The sequence below is a fragment of the Triturus cristatus genome, chromosome 6 (genome assembly GCF_964204655.1).
Source record: "Triturus cristatus chromosome 6, aTriCri1.1, whole genome shotgun sequence".
NCBI lineage: Eukaryota > Metazoa > Chordata > Amphibia > Caudata > Salamandridae > Triturus > Triturus cristatus.
The window spans coordinates 44,790,367-44,809,025 of record NC_140589.1 but is presented as its reverse complement, the minus strand read 5'-3'; the positions used below and the strand labels follow the sequence as shown (position 1 = coordinate 44,809,025).

Below are 18,659 nucleotides of genomic sequence, written 5' to 3'. Positions count from 1 at the left end.
GCAAAGAAGATCTCGGGGGGCCCACTAACAGTGAGCCACCTAAATGGTGACACACTGTCAGTGCACCCCCTGATGACAGCTCTCTGGAGGGAGAAAGAGGGGCACATGGATCCACCCAGACATCCCCTTGCAGGCTGGTGCAGCCTTGCAGGTGGGTGAAGTCACTGACTGCTGGACTAACTCATTTAACGTTACCTCGCTATAGTGAAATATGGGAAGACCTGTATTTCGCAAAACGCGCGGCCGCAAGACGCGCTCTCTGGTGGGGGAGGGGTGAGCAAGACAGAGAGGCAGAGCGGGGCACGCGCGTGGGAGAGCGAGAGGAAAGCCAGATGGCGCCTCTGCTCGTGCCTGTGCGCGTAACTGCACGCAGAATACCACACAAAAAGCTGTGGTAGTACTTTTAAAAGCCCACTAACTAAATGTCTCGCCAGAGCAGCGCATGCGCTGGCTCAGGCGAGACCTAAAAATGAGTGCTGGTCCCAAAAAAGAAGTGGCCCCACCTACAGTCACCGGCGGACATCAAGCACTGTTCGCAAGCATGTAAGAGTTAATACTACAGAACGGGGTCTTAAGAAGAGTAAACAAATGCAAACTAAAGTACCTAACACTGTATTCAGATGTAGAACTAGGCTAAGAAAAGGGTGGGAGAAGTGTGAACCCTTCCACCGGGTCAGAGCATTACAAGCCTGTTATAACACAGACATGCACCATGCACACCACAAGTACCAACACAGAGGCTGGTGGAAACCTCGAACAGATGAAGCACCAGGAGCCAACTTCAAGTACCTGATGTGGGACGCTGAGCTGCTCACACTGCTCGTGCTGGTTCTGAGGGTGGAACCTCTGGCGGGGAAATCACGACTGACCTCCGGGGCTCTACAAAAGAGACAATATTAGAAATATTTGTCATTCACTTTTATATTGTATCAATGCTAATTTAAAAAAACCTTACAGAGCTGCAGCAAAAGCGCCACATTACTTTCTTGTAATGAAGATTACAGTAAGTAACGTGTTGATTACTTCCTTGTCACAGAGGACAAACTTGTTCTTCTGCTGCAGAAACTTCATTTTAACTCAATTACAATATGAAACAGAATCCAGGACAATGATACTTAATGAACAACTTTAGAAGCACCCCACACGGGCCCGCCTCCCTCTTCGATACAAAAACAAGATCTGCCAAAGTTACGGCCCCAACCACTCAGCTGGCCACACAGGGGGATGAACAAACTGCTGGACAAGTCCCCAACATTACAAAACAGGTCCTCTCAGGACCAGCTCTCAAAAAATGGGTCCCAAAGGTCATCCCTTGTCAAACGATAGGATACTCTATGCCCCTTCTCCCCCAAGGCTTCAAAATTAAGCCAGACCCACGGCAAAGAGTTATCACCTCAGCGCTCAAGGGTGCAAAGGGCCCGTGGAAAAAGACCACTCAACATACAGAAGCCACGGGGAGAAGGAGCAAACTGCTCATGTCAGACCTCAAGGAAACATAGGGGGCATAGTCCGAACAATCAGATGTTCGCTAATGCCAACACGACCCAAAACAGCTCTGGAACCCCAAACCGAACTGAATCCCCAACTACTTTGCATGCGCTGATGGAACATTAATGGCCTGAACACAAATTTGAGCTACTCAGATTTGTACAACTACCTAAGGTCCTTCTATATCATCCTTCTTCAGAAGACCTGGTTGGCCAAACTCATCTACATCCAAGGCTATACGAGCTTCATTACTCCAGCTGTGAAACAGGCAAACCACGGCTACCTACATCTCGATAGCCAACGTTGCCTCTTCAAATCCACAGCAATGAACACAAAAACATGTACCATCATAATCAAAGGCGCCGCTGTTGAAGTTAACATCTACATTCACCCCAAAAGCAAACCTTATGACTACAAATAGGTAGTGCAAGAACTAACGAGGCTAGCGGAGGAGGAAGACTCGACCCACTTAGTCATATATGGGGACTTCAACCTACATCTACTGAGCACATCGACTGGGGACCTAACAATAGCTCAAACCGCGTAATGGGAAATACCCGACCAAAATAGACTATGGTAATGCTATCCTCACTGGAATCCCCAAAACACACCTCGCTCCCCTCAGATCTGTTCTTAACTCTGCCGCAAGGCTAATCCCCGACTGCAAGCGCTTCAACCACATCTCCCCAGCCCTCAAGACCCTAAACTGGCTACCCATTGAGGGAAGATCAGCATACAAGACTGCTTGCATTACACACAAAGCCCTCCACCAACAAACCCCACTATATCTCTCCAACAAACTTAAAAAAGCGGGCTGCGCCCGGCAGACGAGAAGCTCTAATGCTCTTCTTCTTATCGTCCCCCCCCTATCAAATAGGTGCTCCACACAATCCCGTTCCTTCTCGGGAAACACCCCTAACATCTGGAATGCCCTCCCCAGAGACCTGCGCTGCAACCCCTCGTACTACAGCTTTAAAAAATACCTCAAATCCCACCTTCTTTGCAAATACTGGGGTCCGTAATCGCTGCATTCTACCCTTTATTCATCCCCCGGTATTCATTCCCCCCTGACAGTCTTTTTCTGTCCGACTCATCTCCCCGCTCTCTCCCTCCTTGACTTTTTTTCTCCACTCTAATGCTACCCTCCCTCCATTTAACACTTACCTCTAGCTCCTCCTCAATTCTCCCCCAAACTCGTTGCTCCCTTCTCCTCTCTTTTGCTCCTTCCCACCCTATTTCACTTGATTCTTCTTCTCTTCCTCACTTAACGGACCCGATCTCTCGCTCTCCCCCTTTCCTAATTTGAGCGGTGCTGCATGTTCCGGTCAATGTACATCTGATCAGCTCTGTCCCATTTAACTGCATAAACGAAAGCCTTGTCCCGGGTAAACTACCCTCCTTTAGCTCCCTTGCCTTTTTTATTGTTTCTGTGTTAATTGTCTGCAGTGACATTTTCGTTCTACTCATGGCCATATCTGTTAGTTTATTTTGCTTATTTAAGAAGTGTTTTTGTTTAATGTGCATTGTCTGTATACTTTCTTCGATCCAGCTGAATCTACTGTACTGACTGGAATCTTAATGCTCATGTAAAGCGCTCTGCTACCCCCGGGTCTTGAAGCGCTATATATACTTTTCAAATAAATAAAATAAAATAAATAAATAAGGCAGAAATACAACCGGCCACCAAACAAAAACCGTGAGCCAACTACTGGAAGACCTTGAACATTTAAGCCTCAGGGCTCTGAATGACAGGTTCCAAAAAGAGAACACTCCGGCAGCCACATTTCGCTCCAAACCTTTGTATCTCTATCCACATTTCAACAGGTTCATTTTTTTCAAATCTCAGGCAGACCCGGCAGTGACCAACTCTCGCAAGAGGTCTAATTTTCTTCAAACCTCAGTACCCCCAAAAACATCAGTGAGACAATCGACAAAACCTACAGTTCAAACTACAGACTATTAAGACTATACCAGTTGTTCTTGCGCAGCTGAATGCAACCATAGGGGGCATACTTCAAAACAACATAGGCAAAGTAACTGGCGTGGGAAATCCTCATAGAAGCACTTTGGGAAATATACAGAAAAACGAGCAAACCTAACAATGGCAACCAAGCTCAGAAGGAGGCCACCGGCGCAATACATGACCCTAGATTCAGGGAGCGGAAGACTGGAATAAACAAAGCTCTTCGAACTCTAAGGAAAAGACTAGGTGACTCAACCGCCCTCGCGGCCCTAAGATTTTGCAAAAAACAGACCTAGAAGATAAGATGGTCAATAAAAAGAGACCAGGACAACGAACTCTGGGCTAAATTACACACTGACCTGAAACACACCAGTGCTACATTTTGGGCCACTGTGAACCAACTTCTCAAACCAGGCCATAGAAGGATTGACTCGTACATCACTGCAGACAGTCATCTGGGAAACTTAAATTATAGCACGAGTCGAAGGTCAGACTGAGGTGGACGCAGAGAGCATCAAAAAACAAATAAACAAAGGGCGAAAAGGAGGAGCCCTGGGCCCTAATATTATACCCCTGGAAGTGTTCAAACGCGACCCAAACTTATGGGCTGCAGGGGCGGCTCCTCCATTAGGGCGGAGGAGCGTCGACCCACTGCTTTCTCGCAGTGCAAGAAGCAGAAACATAAAATGGTATTTTAAATACCATTTTATGTTTCTGTTTCTCGTGCTTTGAGAAAGCAGAACGGTTTGCCTGGTTGGGGGTGGGCATGTTGGGGAGGAGTGGCTGGCCCAATTCTGTGGGCCCTGACTGTTTGGTTGGCCCTCTTGGGCCGACCAAACCAGTCATGCACACTCTGCGCACGCTGCATTTGGCCTCCCCATAGGCACCCGGCTGGGTGCCGTCCGCACCAATCACAACGCTGCAATTGCAGCGATGTGATTGGCTTAGGGGAGAGGCGGGAGGGTGCCTGCTTCCTGTTCCTGCCAGAGGCAAGAGAGCATGAAAGCAACAGGAAAACGCAAGACTCGGCCAGGAGCGGAGGTGGCGCGGGACCCGGTAAGGTAATTTTATTTTTAAATCTCCCCCCCCCGCGCAAACCCTAGCGCGACCCCCCCACCCAAAGAGTCATGCCGGCCGCAACTGATGGGCAGAAATGTTGGCGCCGGTGTTAACGCAGGTCAGAAGCACACGTAATCTGCCAGCGTCATGGAAAGGCTTGATCATATCACCAATATTGAAAGGAGGGGACAGGTGTCTTCCAGCAAACTATCGCCTAAAAACCCTGACCAACAGCAATGCCAAATACTTCGCCAGAATCGTGCTTGAAGAGTTAACTGTATGGGCCTCTAATAATGCCATCATACCATACAGTCAGACAGGGTTTCTAAAATCATCCGGAACGATCTCAAACATACTAGCTATGTCTTTACTAATGGATGCTGCCTGCGCATCTGGTACGCTGCTATTCTTTTGTTAGATTGACTTTAAAGCAGGCTTCGACTGCGTGGACCGAGGGAGGCTGTGGCAGAAGCTAGCCAGTTGGAGAATGTCGTAAAACCTGCTAAACATGCTGATAATGCTGCACAGCGACACATGGGTTCAAGTTAAGATAGGTGCAGGAACGCACCTCTCCTGCAGAATAAAAACTAAACGCGGTCTAAAACAAGGATGCGTCTTGACCCCAACTTTATTTAACCTCATCCTGACTGACCTTTCTGAACAACTACAAACCTGCAATTCCCACGCTCCTAAACTAGGCAGTAAAGCAACATCTAGTTTCCTATACGCCGACGACATGGTGCTGGTCAGCCGCACTAGGGTGGGGCTTCAGAGGCTCCTGAATATCATGAAGACCTACTCACTTGCCAACCGCTTGACGGTCAATCTTGGCAAAATGAAAACAATGGTCTACAACACAAAGAAAACCCAAATACAGGTTTGTTTCTGGGGCGACACCCGGCTGGAAAGCACGGAGGGGTACAAATACCTTGGGCTCATCATCGACAAGAAAGGCACTTTCACAGCCCAGAAGGAGGCGATACGAAGGGCAGGCCTAGCTCTGGCCACAGCACTCAGAAACCTAATGGAAAAACTCCACGGCCCTTCCTTGAAGCCACTGCCTGAAGTCGCAAGAGCAAACCTTCTGCCAACAATCTCGGGGCGAGAAGCCGGCATCCTAGACACCATCATCACCCGAGTCTATAGAATCATTTTCTCTTTGCCTAATTACACCTCACCGGTGCAGATTAGATTGGAAATCGGACTGTTAAAAGAGTCGCTAGCCAGGCGCGGAGCATACATAACATGTGGGACGAACCACAGTACTGTAACACGTCACCGGCAAGAATCTACTTACAAGAGTCTCTCAACCTCACATGACTGACCGAACTTTGGAACAGACCTACCAGCTCCCAGATTTTCATACGTCTGGTTACAAAGTCACTCAAAATCCAGTCTGCCATTGAGGACAGGGCTGCACTATCCAAAAAAGCACATGGATGGATGACGCTTAATAGCTATAGAACTATGGCCCTCCAAAGCTATTTTGCAACAGGCTACCCAGCCTATATCAAGCTGCAGTTTTTAAAGTATCAGCTGGGGCTACTACCAGTTAAACATTATTCGGCACCCTGGTTGCGTGGAAAGCTCCCTGCCGTCTGCTCTTGCAGAACTGTACCCAAAGAAAAGAGCTATCAATCAAAGGGGAATCCGTACAAAAAGGCAGGCAATGCCGGCCTGCTTTGATCCAGGGGCCCCCAGCTGAACTGCCGCTTTGGTAAATTTCTGCTAAAGGTTGAGCAAAGTCTGCAGCATAAGTCTGTTCGCCCAGCCCAACAGACCTAGACTGCAATACAAAGGACACGTATTATTCAAGAACAGTGCGATTCTCTATCGGAAGACACAGTGGCAGCCCCTGGCCACAACAAACCCTATCTTCCCTTTAACAAACCGATAACTGTAAATATGCACATATGTAAAGACTCACATTTTAAATGTGTTATCCATTTTACATGTACCTTTGAATTACACATTAAACTCAACAGGCTACAGCCCAGCTGTCCCAGGTCACTGACATTGGACTTTATTCCCTTCTTTTTAAACGTGATGTACAGACTCAATTTTAATCCTGTTAATTCTAATGCACAACATTGAATTATGTAACCATACCTGGCTAAAGTGTATTGCAATGGTTTTAAGTAACTTAGCAATCATTTAATAAACTTGAACCTCTTCTTGATGCATTGTTGCTGCCTTCTTTATCACCACTTGTAAATAACTTGTAATTCTTCAGCGGTCTACGCAGCCCCCGACAAGGAGGCGGCAGCGGCAGGATGTATCTTCTCTTCCAGCTTACTCAAGCTCCATCGTTGAGATCAGCCTGAAGCCCAGAAAGATCCTGCGTTGGTCCCCGCAGCTCCTCATCTGGTTGAGGTATCCTGAACACTAGGTCCTCTCTCTTCTGCTTGAATAACATGTGTCAACCAATTTAAAGTGAATAATTGTGATTAATAGCAAGTTCATTCAGTTTACAATAATATATTCTGCAAAGTGAGAATTGTGTATTTCTTGAATATATTTGCAGTATTTCATCTAAGTGCTGACTGAACTGTCTTGCATTATTTGTTATTAATTTCTGATGAGTTTCTAGAAGGTTGATAAATATGTGTCTCATTTACAGTTTTTGTTCAAAAGAACCAAGTCTCGCTGAAGGAAAATTAGTGACCTGGCATAAGGCCCCTCTTTGATAATGGTTCATTTTAAGAGTTTCTATAACAGTAAACTAATGAGGTTATATAGAAGATGAACACAACCAGGATTAGAGAGGAGACCTTCATGCCAGGTGAAAATGGGGCAGACCATGCAGAATCATCTCACTGATTCTAATTGAGGGCTACTGGGAGGCACTTAGCACCTTCTCCGCCCCACTGGCTGAACTGATCAGAGCAGCTGGCCTCGAGAGACAAGAATAGCATCTCTTGCTGTTGTAGCAGACACAAGTTCTATTGTTCAAACAGGTAAGCGGATTCAACCATGACTGAAACAAGAAGTAGATTTGATATTCTGCCATGCTAGAATTAGCTTAGTGTCTAGAGGTATAGGGGTAGACTTGCTAAAATGTATAACTGAATAACAATGGAGTATTTCCTCTTGTTCACACTTTTGAAAAACGTTGCTACTACCATTTTAATTGTCTTTATTGTGGTTACAAATCCTATAGTATGCACTAGACTACTTTTGTTATTTTAAAATAAATATTTAAAATGTATTCCTTGTTTTCTTGTGTGTGCTACTCCTTAGTGAAGGGGGTTTTGGGGTTCCACTAATTATCGCTGTAATGTCTCCTGGGATTGATCATTACATGAAGCACATCTCATGAAAATATTGCTCAGTGGGTTGTGGGTTGGTTGTAGTCCAAGTGGTTTTCTGTATCGGGTTTGGAACACATTGAATGAGTCCTTAGTGGCAGGAGGGGTGGAAGGGGGGGGGGGGGCTAGAAAACTGAATTCTGCTGTTCAAGTTCAAGAAAAAACTAGAAAATGTATCAGAGGGGGGCATTTCAGAAAACCCAATCCGTGTTCAGTCTTGACTCAGGGGATTGATACTGGGCACAGGCAACTCCCGCAGAAGAGACCTATGAGCTCCACATATCCGAGGTGGTGCACCAAGCCACGTGCTGCAAGTGCACCCTCCTGACCCACAGACTGTGGCCAGCAAGAAGACACATCTCTTTAACCCCTTCAGCGCTGCGCGGATTCCCCCGCGGTGCTGAAGGGTTCGAGCGCGGGCGGGGCCATGACGGAACGGTTCCGTCATGAGCACAGCTCAACCGATGCTCATGACGGAATCGTTCCGTCATGAGCATGGAAGGGGTTAAAGAATGCTACAAGACAACTCAATAACTACGAAAACCAGCAACAGCTCCTATCACTTGCTGACTGTATGCTTAGGTTTGATCCTCGATAGCGCGCCACTGTCTTTCCAGATAGTTTTTTTCCTACACAAATACCACATACATACATCAGACCCACTCCATTTACATATTAAAATCCATGTGCCCTCCTAATGTCACAGACTGGAGGATGCAGGAGAAATTGGAGGGGCAGGAGGGTCTAGCTTTTGAGTTACACAGTTACATATAATTAACTATCATCAATCTAAGATCTGAGGACCACCTGAAATCAGGTCAGTGCCGGAAAAGGATAACAGCCGCAGCAGCACAGCACAGAAAGATAAGAGAGGGATCCCTGTTAGAGGAAGAACCCCTTTTGTCAGATTAGCAGGGGAGGAAATGAGCAAAGATGTAAGAAGAAGAAATACTCCATAGAACATGGGTGTTGCTTTAGAAGAGCGCTGCTTAAGGAGAAACTACAGGGACATGTTCTGAAGGCACAATCCACTCATTTAATAAGGCCTGTGTTGAGGTCTTAAGAAGAGGTGATGCAAATAACATGCTTTATATGCAATAAACACCCAAACTTCTAATGAGGACCCCAGATAAAGTATTTCAAGATGGAAGATAATCAGATCAATGTGTCTGCAGAGGAGGCGTCCCCCGAGCATATAACAATGAGTGGAACGCGGTCCACCTTGTCCTTTCGGTCAGGTTCTGGATCCCGCAGATGATGAACGACTGAGACACATGAACATAGAGAAGGGTTTTTAATGGAAGGACAAACAACGGCCATTCATCTTACCGGTGTTCACAAGAAGCCTTGGGATTAAGCAGATACAGGGAGGTTTTATTGTTGGTTCCTCAAATGATTAATTTATATTATGACAATAATGAGTTACAAATAAACGCCATTATCTTGCTATTTAAAAAGGCCTGACGCCATTCTACTAGACTGGTCCAATCACCTTTCAAGCTACACTTTGTCCTCCAGAAAATTACAGGTCAATATAACAGAGACAATGAACTCTGACACCAACAACCTTTACGAACAAGGCTTGAGGTGTCCTTCACACCCAAGAGCATCCCGTGGGACATTAATTACACAATTATGGATTACACTAGATGCATGGAGAACCTGATTAACAAATACCCTCTGCTGAAAATCAAGCGATAAAGTCTCATATCTTCTCCTCCTTGGTACATGGAGGAACTATGGGCCTTATTTAGAGGTTGGTGCATGGGATACTCCGTCAAAGTGTGACAGATATTGCTTCGGCTGCATTACAAGTGCCATGGGCTATAATGCACGCATGATATGGAGGACAGGGTATCCGTCATGATTGTGATGGAGTATCCCATCGGCCAAACTCTAAATCAGGCCGTGAATACCCAAAGGAATCATCTGAGAGTTCTTCAGAACAACTGGAGAGAGGCTCCCTCTCCCTTCAGTCTCTCTCCTCTTAGGGTTGCCAGAAAAGACTACAAATTGAAGATTTTGAAAGCTAGATCCAGTCTTATTTAACCTATACTTTAAGATCCTAAGAACCATGCAAAACCTATCATCAGGTTTATCAAACTCTCAGTGCTCCACCCATGCGGGCTTAACACCACCAAGTACATGTGAGGAAACTGCAGCATTCTTTGCAGAGAAAGTAAAGTCTATTCAGCTATCTCTTCCACCCATCTCCACCATCCAAGATACCCGCCCAGTGAATCGCAAAGATCAATGGCTGCACGTTCACAGTCTCGGAGTCTACGTGAAACTATAACTAAGGTCAAACCTTCCAAGCACTTCTCAGACACGCTGTCTGGCACTCTACGGAAGAAAATGGCCAAACCGTGGCTACAATTCTGGACCTCCCTGACTCCTCACTGACGCCAGGTGTTTTCCCCGACGCTTTGAAATGTGGCCCGGTCTCTGCCATCCTGAAAGAGCAGTCTCAATGGCCTGAGCATCTTTTGCCTGGTGTCAACACTTCTCTTCTTTGAAAAGCTGCTAGAAAGCTTCTCAACGATCTCCCCGTATGTAGGCAAACAAACTCCTTGGCGTCCTTCAATCCAGATTTAGACCAGGGGCGGCACCGCGACTGGCCTTCTAAAAACTGTTGCTTCTTTGGCTCTGGGAAATCCCGCCTACTGGCGCTTCTGGACCTCTTAGCTGGCGTCAGTACAGCCAGCCACGCATCATCAATATGCAGGTGATACACAGATTTCCCCGAAGATCGCATCCCCGAAAGACATCAGCCTCCTCTCAATCACCCTCGAAAGGATTCAAAAATGGAAGTCTAACCATCACTTAAACTCAGTTGTACAAAAACTGATTTCTTACTAAAGTCACCAAATAAATCTAAGCTCTCAGTATCTAAGACTGGCTGGAATCCCTTCCCCTGAACTGCAGTCTGGCCATTGAGGAGAATACCAGATCACTCGGCTCTACCCTTCACAATTGCTTGGACCGTCCAATCCATCACACCAGGCAGTTCATTTCGGGCAGGACTTAAATCTGTGGTCCCAACACTGATGCTTTCCAGGCTGCATTAAGAGGACTCACTCCTCTCCGGTCTCTCTAAAGTGCATCTTGCATCCCTTAGAGAAGAACTGCACACAGCTGCCCACTTAGAGTCAGGCCACAAGATATTTGACCACATCTCGTCTACTCTCTGTTCCTTGCAATGACTCCTCATTGAGACAAGACAGAATTTAGGACTGGACGCATCACCCTATAGTCCTCCACAACTCTATGCCTTCCTGCCTGGAAAACTGAAAGTGCCAGGTGCCCAACGAGAATCAAGGAATGCCGAGTTCGTCTCAGTTGAACCCTCAACAATCAGGCACAAACGCTGCATGAAACAACCCCTCTCTGGTAACTTAACAAGACTCTGAGCTCCCTCCCACAGCCCTTCGCACTTCTTCCATAATCGAGATCAAAAGGGCCCTCAGCTTCCTCCTCTTTGAGAGACACGTGTGTAAGTGTGTGAGTATATTAGGATAGTGCATGCGATGAGGATAATGAAAGGAATGGATTTGAATGCAAGGCCTTGCTGCACATGCTTCAGCTGGGAAGACGTCAAGGCAGCACTTCTGAGCGTTGTAAGTACTCACCCACGCAGCTCTGGTGTGGGTGTTAACATTAAACGTGTGGCTTATGGTCTATGTTTTAAGGAACGGTCTAGGAAGACGCAATTCAAACACGATAGATGTCCTGAAGTGCATTTACATATAGATAAAAGGCCACTATAGTCTTGCTTTAGGCCGGTGGCATCCTTGTCTACCGCCTGCTGGGACCCAGAGCTACCTTCACTGACAACATCACAGACTTCGTCGCCCCTCTGCCCATCAAAGTCTACATACTACTTGGAAACCTACATTTTCACCTTGAGAACCCTGACAACCCTAGCTCCCCAGCACTCCTCCCATCACTCGTCGACTGTATGCTTGCATCTGATCCTGGACAGTGCTCCGCTGCATTTTCAGCTAGGCGTGCTTCACACAAAGGCCACATACATCAGACCCACTCCTTTTACATATTAAAATCCATGTGCCCTCCTAACATCGCAGACTGGTTGATGCAGGAGAATTGGGGGGAGGAGGGTGTAGCTCTCGACATGTCACTGGACCAACAGACACTGCAGGGCACACCCTCAATGTGATCTTCACAACTTTCAAGGACATAAAAATCACCAAAACCATGCCTCTCACCTGGAGTAACCAAATCAACTTCCCTCGCCCAACCAAACGCGCCAACACCAACCAGGCCAGATGTAACTGGAGTGGACTCATGTAATCAAAATGGTCCCACATCCTGCGTATGAACCACCCCAACCCCACAGGCAACCTGAATAGCGACATCAAGCAGCTCAACAAACGGATCACAGACTGTGCCGAATCCCTGGCAGTCTCCAAAAATAGCAACCAAAAGAGAACCAGGAAGCAAGCAAGTTGATGCACAGATGAACTACGAACAACAAAACAACACTGCAAGCAACTGGAGAAGTGGTGGAGACTGCATAGCAAAGAAGCAGATAGACACCCATAAAGCAGCCCTGAGACGCTACCAGCAGATCAGAGAAACCACATAGAAGGCACTAGCAAAACACGTAGAAAACGGGACCAACAGATACAAAGATATATTCGCGATCATCAAAGAATTTGCTGCACCAACCTCCACTAGCAGCATCAGCCCCTTGCAATACTTATGCACCAACCTATCAGAATTCTTCAGCAACCAAATCAAAAACATCTGCAACAATTTTTAACCACAGCCAGATCCCACCAAGCTTGCTGGCAGCCTGCCCATCAAAGACCTCAGAAACACCATAAAAGCTTGGAAAGCTGTCACCATGGAAGAAGAAGCCACCATCGTGAGATGCATCCACTCTGGGACCCAACGGACCCATGCCCGTAGCACGTCTTCAACATGGGCACCTCCCTTATCAGCCAAATTCTCACCCACATCCTCAACTCTTCCATCATCGTGGCAACATTCCCGAAAGACCTAGAAATATGCAGCAGGAAACACACTATTGAAGAAACCCTCAGCACACCCTGCCCTACTATCTAACCCCGACCTCCCATCTGCTCTCCTCAGCCAAGGTAACGGAGTAAATTATCAACAGGCAACTCACCCACCTCCTCAACAAGCACCAGCTCGTGGACACCACCAAACCAGACTTAAGAGCCAACCACAGCACCGAAACAGCCCTCATCAAAGTGGCCAACAACATCAGGATGATCCTCCAACTCAACCTACTTGACCTCTCTACAGCCTTCACAGGCCAGCACTCTACACTCACCAGAAGGCTTCATGAAGGGCGTATCTGGGACCCACCTTCAACAGGATCTGCTGGATCCTTACAGGAAGAACCCAAAGAGTCAACATACCACCCTACACGGCGGAAGTCAAGAACCTCATATGCAGAGTCCACCAAGGGTCTTCTCTCAGTCCCACCCTACTCAACATCTACATGACCCCACTGGCAGACCTCATCAGATCACATGGCATCAGCATTCTTTCATATTCAGACGACCCTCAACTGATACTCTCCCTGACGGACAAGACCCCGCAATCAAAAACAGCTTCGCCAGATGCATGTCCGCTGTGGTAACCTGGATCAGATCCAACTGCCCAAATCTCAACATGGACAAGACTGAAGCGGTAATTATCGGTAATAAGATTTTAGCACGGAACTCTACCTGGTGGCCGGCAGACCTCGGACCCACACCAGCCCCACCGCTCATGCCAGGAACCTAGAAATCATCCTCGGTGACATACTCGACATGTCAGTCCCGAAAAACACGGCAACTTCCACCTGCTTCCACATCAGGAGGATGCTACAAAAAATCTTCAAGTGGATCCCAGAAAACAGTAACACAGGCCCTGATTATCTCAAAAATAACAATTGATGGACAGAATGCAGAACAATGTCATACATTCACCCTAGTACAGAGATCTGGGCCTAAATCCATCGTTTATTTGCTCACCATGCCGTTCCAGTTTGAACCCAGCCATATGCAAATCAGTCTTGACCCTGTGCCTCATGGGAACAGTCCAGCCCGAACTGCCAAGCCAGGTCCTCCCTGGCCTGGAAACAAGCATCCTAGGACCGGTTTTGGGGTTTCACCCCTCTTCAGCCAGGATAGCTGGATTCCAGTGGCATGGAGAGCACGGGACCCACGTCTGGGCATACCCGTCGCAGAGAGCATGGAGAGCATGACTATCAGCAGACTCGACTGTGGCAATCCACTCTACGCATAGAGCACTGAAAAACTCCTGAACAGGCTCTAAAGAATCCAGAACATGGCTTCGACACTCATCCTCAACCTACCTTGCCACACCCACATCTCCGCTCACCTCAAACCACTGCACTTGCTCCCCATATACAAGGACTTTCAGTTCAAACTACTCACACACACACAAAGCAGTATGCAACATAGGTCCGCCTACCTCAATAGCCACATACACTTCCAGCACACCAGCAGACACCCCTGATCTGCGGGACTCTCACTAACACAGGTACCCCACATACACAAGAGCAGAACTGGCGGGCACGCTTTCTCTCACATGGCCCCGAAGCCTAGAGTAACCTGCCGCAGCACATCGGAGCCTCCTCCTCACTTCTGGCTTTTTGAGTAATCACTCCCTGGGGGGGGGAGGGGCACCCACCTATGTTCAAGCGCCTGGATACCCTCCTGGGTGATTATCACACTATACAAATAAGCATAACATGACAGCGTAAATCAAAATGATGGGGCCTCCATGCAGAATGTGATGACGGGCCCGAGTCTCCCATATCTCACAGATATTCATTGCTCTTGGATAAATGCCCTCCCCCGTGAAGATTTGGGACTCATTGGAGGGTTGGACCCGCCACCGGTCCCCTCAAACCCCCCCCCCCCCACCTTCACAGGGGCTGCAGGGGCCTGCGTTACAGCCCTGCTGCAGTCAGTCAAGTTGACGTACGAGGTGCATAAATTCAACTGCTCAAATGGGATCGCCAACCTTTTCTGTAATCAGAGTTACTTATATTATATGAAATTCCACTAGAATTGTTATAGATTTAATAGTTACTCACATCAGACAAGATCACATTTGCGGCCTCTTTATGCAAAAACTACCTGCAGGGATCATTTCGGTGCCTCAGGCACCACTGCGAGCAGTAATGGAAACATGCTTTGTCACCGTGGAATGCCTCTGGATGTGTATCCAGCGCCAAGTTAATATTAGTAATAAGTCTCTCCAACACTGGTTGATTTTCATCACTCAAATTGGAGCATTAAATATAAATTGGAAGTTGATCAATTTTTCTGCAAACATCAGCTTATGAGTTCTAAATATACACACATTTTCGTCTTCAAGCCCGCTTTTCATTTTTGGTATACATATATTAATTCAACTATTCATATATTAATTCAACCAGGAAAAAGTTTCTAATTTAGTTGACTGGGATGCACACAGAAGAGCTACTTACAGGGAGCTGGAGAGCTACCAGTAGGCCACGAGCGTTGGAGCTCTAAGAGCAGAATGACCCGAGTCAATGCCAGTTTTAGATGCTGCCACCAGAGGGCAGTAAATGACCGGTTTTCGTTCAATATGCCCCGCGCTATGGCTGACTTGCACAGTAACCGTAGAAGGGCCTATGTAGGGTACACCAGCCGTGGAAGCTGGCGTGTCCTTCCATCACTGTGAGCGTGGGCTCGGTTTAATCAGGGACGGCCCTGCCGGACACACGCGCAACATAAAGATGTGTCAGCCAAGGTAAGTAGTGACGCCCAAGTGGCTGCTTGGAAGCCATACGGGCAGGAGCACCGACAACCAGGCAAGAGCCCATGGCAAAAGTGCCACACTGATATAGAAGAGCCACGCAACATAAACCATAACCTTCCCGTCTGGGAAAACAGCAGCACATAGAGGAGTAAGAAAAATGCCGAGCTACGAAATAAACCGAGCGAAACTGGGGCAGGTTTTAAAATACCTTTCATTGAAAGATGCACTAGGAAATGATTGTTTAATCAGACAGGCAGGTAGAAGTCAACGGGGCGAGCGACCATGGGTACCTCACGTCCAATGATGCAGGTGCTCAACTGTAATTACTGATTACAGTCGAGATCTGGTGTCAGGATGTCTGCTGACAGCAGCTGAGGAGAACGGTAGGACACGAAGCATCATCATGAACGCAGCGGACGTGACGTCACACACCCTTTGACCTTAAGGACATCCCAGGAAGTGACCTATGACCCCCTCACGGCTCCCAGAAAATAATCTCATAGCCATAAAACTGATGACTCTGCAATAACTGACTTTGCTGAAGTTCCATAATAACTGAATGATTAATATAACCTCAGAGCGCAGACTCATGTCTGCTTTAGATGCCCCCTGAACTCTGAAAGTGGTGGAGAGAAACACGTGCCCTCGTTCACAGTGAACACAGGACCCGAGTGAGCCAGACCTCCTCTAGGAGAGCTCGTGGGGGTCATACGGTGCACTTAAAGCACAATGCTCAAATAGATTTGCCAAAGAGCCGCAGGCTCTGAACGGGCTCATTGCATATTCAAGTTCCGGCCAATGAAATCGTCAAGAATTGACCCCATGTTTACAACATTTGCTCTGGGTGCCCTATGTGTCCAAACTTACCTTCATCGTGCCAGGGCCAACCTTTTGTCACGGGTGCACCTCATATTCAATGCATACCCATAATAATGCCAAAAATGACACGCAATGTGCCCATGCCACTATGCCAGTATTTAGTATGGATGCTGACTACATGCCACGGATTACCCTTATGTTCAAAAATGGCCACCAGTATGCGAGGGTCAGCATTTCATCCATGGTTGCCTCCCTCCCCTATGCCATCGTTGTTCTCTCTTATGCCATGAATTACCACCAATGTGTCGGCACAGGCATTTTGTCATGGATGCCCCTCACATGTCATGAATGGCCGTAATGGCAAAAGTACATACACGGAAACATGCACACTACTTACATTATGCTCCTTACCTGCGCGGCCAGCAAAAGTCGTGGGTCATCTCGTTGTGCTCTCGCTTTCATTTTACTCATTAACGACCAGCCATAGTTAGTGTAATAAAAAAATGGGTAGTAAACCGTGAGTGGCGCCAACAACCGAAACAGCGCGCTGCCCCTGTGAGGGCGGCACTAACTGCGCCACGTCTGAGGCTGTGGATGCAAAAGGGGTGCGGGGGTTTGAAAGGGCAAGCCAGGGGTCGCAACCGGCGACCCCTCAAATGACGTCCATGAGCTTCATTACAACTACGGTTTAAGAAACACACAGAACCCAAACATGGCTCTTCCTGCCCCTGCTTCGCATTTCACGGTAACAGTGAAGAGCAGAAAGGAGATATTTCCGACCACATGTCAGTTTTGTGCGCGCCTCTCTGGAGGTTTCCACATATTCCGAGCCGCAGCGCCTTTGTGGTACACTTGACTTTAAAATGATTCCAGTCCCTTTTTGTAACAAATATCCAACTGCTTTTTTAGTGTCTTTAATTTCGACCCTGAGATTCTACGTTTATCCTTCATGTCTGTGGACCTGCTCTCTCGTATGAAAGAGCAAAGCACCACGGATGGAAGTGGTTTGTGGGTACGGCGATGTGTGACTATGTATTATAAGACATAAAGTATTCCCGCCATACATTATAAGGTATTGCACGTCCACCTTGGAGTTTCATGACCTTATAAAGGAACTCTCATTGACTTGCAATGCCCGGCAGTGTATGTTATCCCATATGTCATATATCTATATACAGGACAGATGGATATACAGTGTTTCATTTCAAAGCCGGGGATGTGAATAAGCCACAGCAAACTGCATGTTGTTGAAATGTGCTTTTAAGCTACATGCGTTTATACCCCTGCGTCTATTCAAACTAATAACTTCTTTCTAAGGGGTGCAAGGGTTCTTTCTACGATCCCATAATAATATATATTAATTAAAACAAAAACTCAGCTTCTATGCTGCAAGATATTCACTTGAAGACCAGAATCCAAAGACTTAAAATCTCTGCAATGATCAGTTATGGAGTCAAACGTCATCAGTCCTCACCGCCTGTGCACTGACTGACACATTCCATCAGCAGTGCCTGTATGTACCGAGCAGCCTGTTTACTACACGCCGGCCCTCACCGCCTGTGCACTGACTGGCACATCCCATCACCAGTGCCTGTATGTACCGAGCAGCCTGTTTACTACACACCGGCCCTCACCGCCTGTGCACTGACTGACACGTCCCATCACCAGGGCCTGTATGTACCGAGCAGCCTGTTCATTACACACCGGCCCTCACCGCCTGTGCACTGACTGGCACATCCCATCACCAGGGCCTGTATGTACCGAGCAGCCTGTTCATTACACACCGGCCCTCACCGCCTGTGCACTGACTGACACATCCCATGAACCAGTGCCTGTATGTACCGAGCAGCCTGTTCATTACACACCGGCCCTCACCGCCTGTGCACTGACTGACACATCCCATCACCAGGGTCTGTATGTACCGAGCAGCCTGTTCATTACACACCGGCCCTCACCGCCTGTGCACTGACTGGCACATCCCATCACCAGGGCCTGTATGTACCGAGCAGCCTGTTCATTACACACCGGCCCTCACCGCCTGTGCACTGACTGACACGTCCCATCACCAGGGCCTGTATGTACCGAGCAGCCTGTTCATTACACACCGGCCCTCACCGCCTGTGCACTGACTGGCACATCCCATCACCAGGGCCTGTATGTACCGAGCAGCCTGTTCATTACACACCGGCCCTCACCGCCTGTGCACTGACTGACACATCCCATCACCAGGG

General features: G+C 47.6%; 1 protein-coding gene across 1 annotated transcript in view; it reads right to left on the bottom strand.

The window, feature by feature from the left end:
• Positions 1-18,659, bottom strand: part of KIF6 (kinesin family member 6) — a 1,720,339-nt gene that overhangs the window by 48,239 nt on the left and 1,653,441 nt on the right. The window contains exon 20 of the mRNA XM_085610234.1: positions 790-879. Within this exon, the coding sequence (XP_085466360.1) occupies positions 790-879 (90 nt within the window). The remainder of the gene's footprint in view (positions 1-789; positions 880-18,659) is intronic.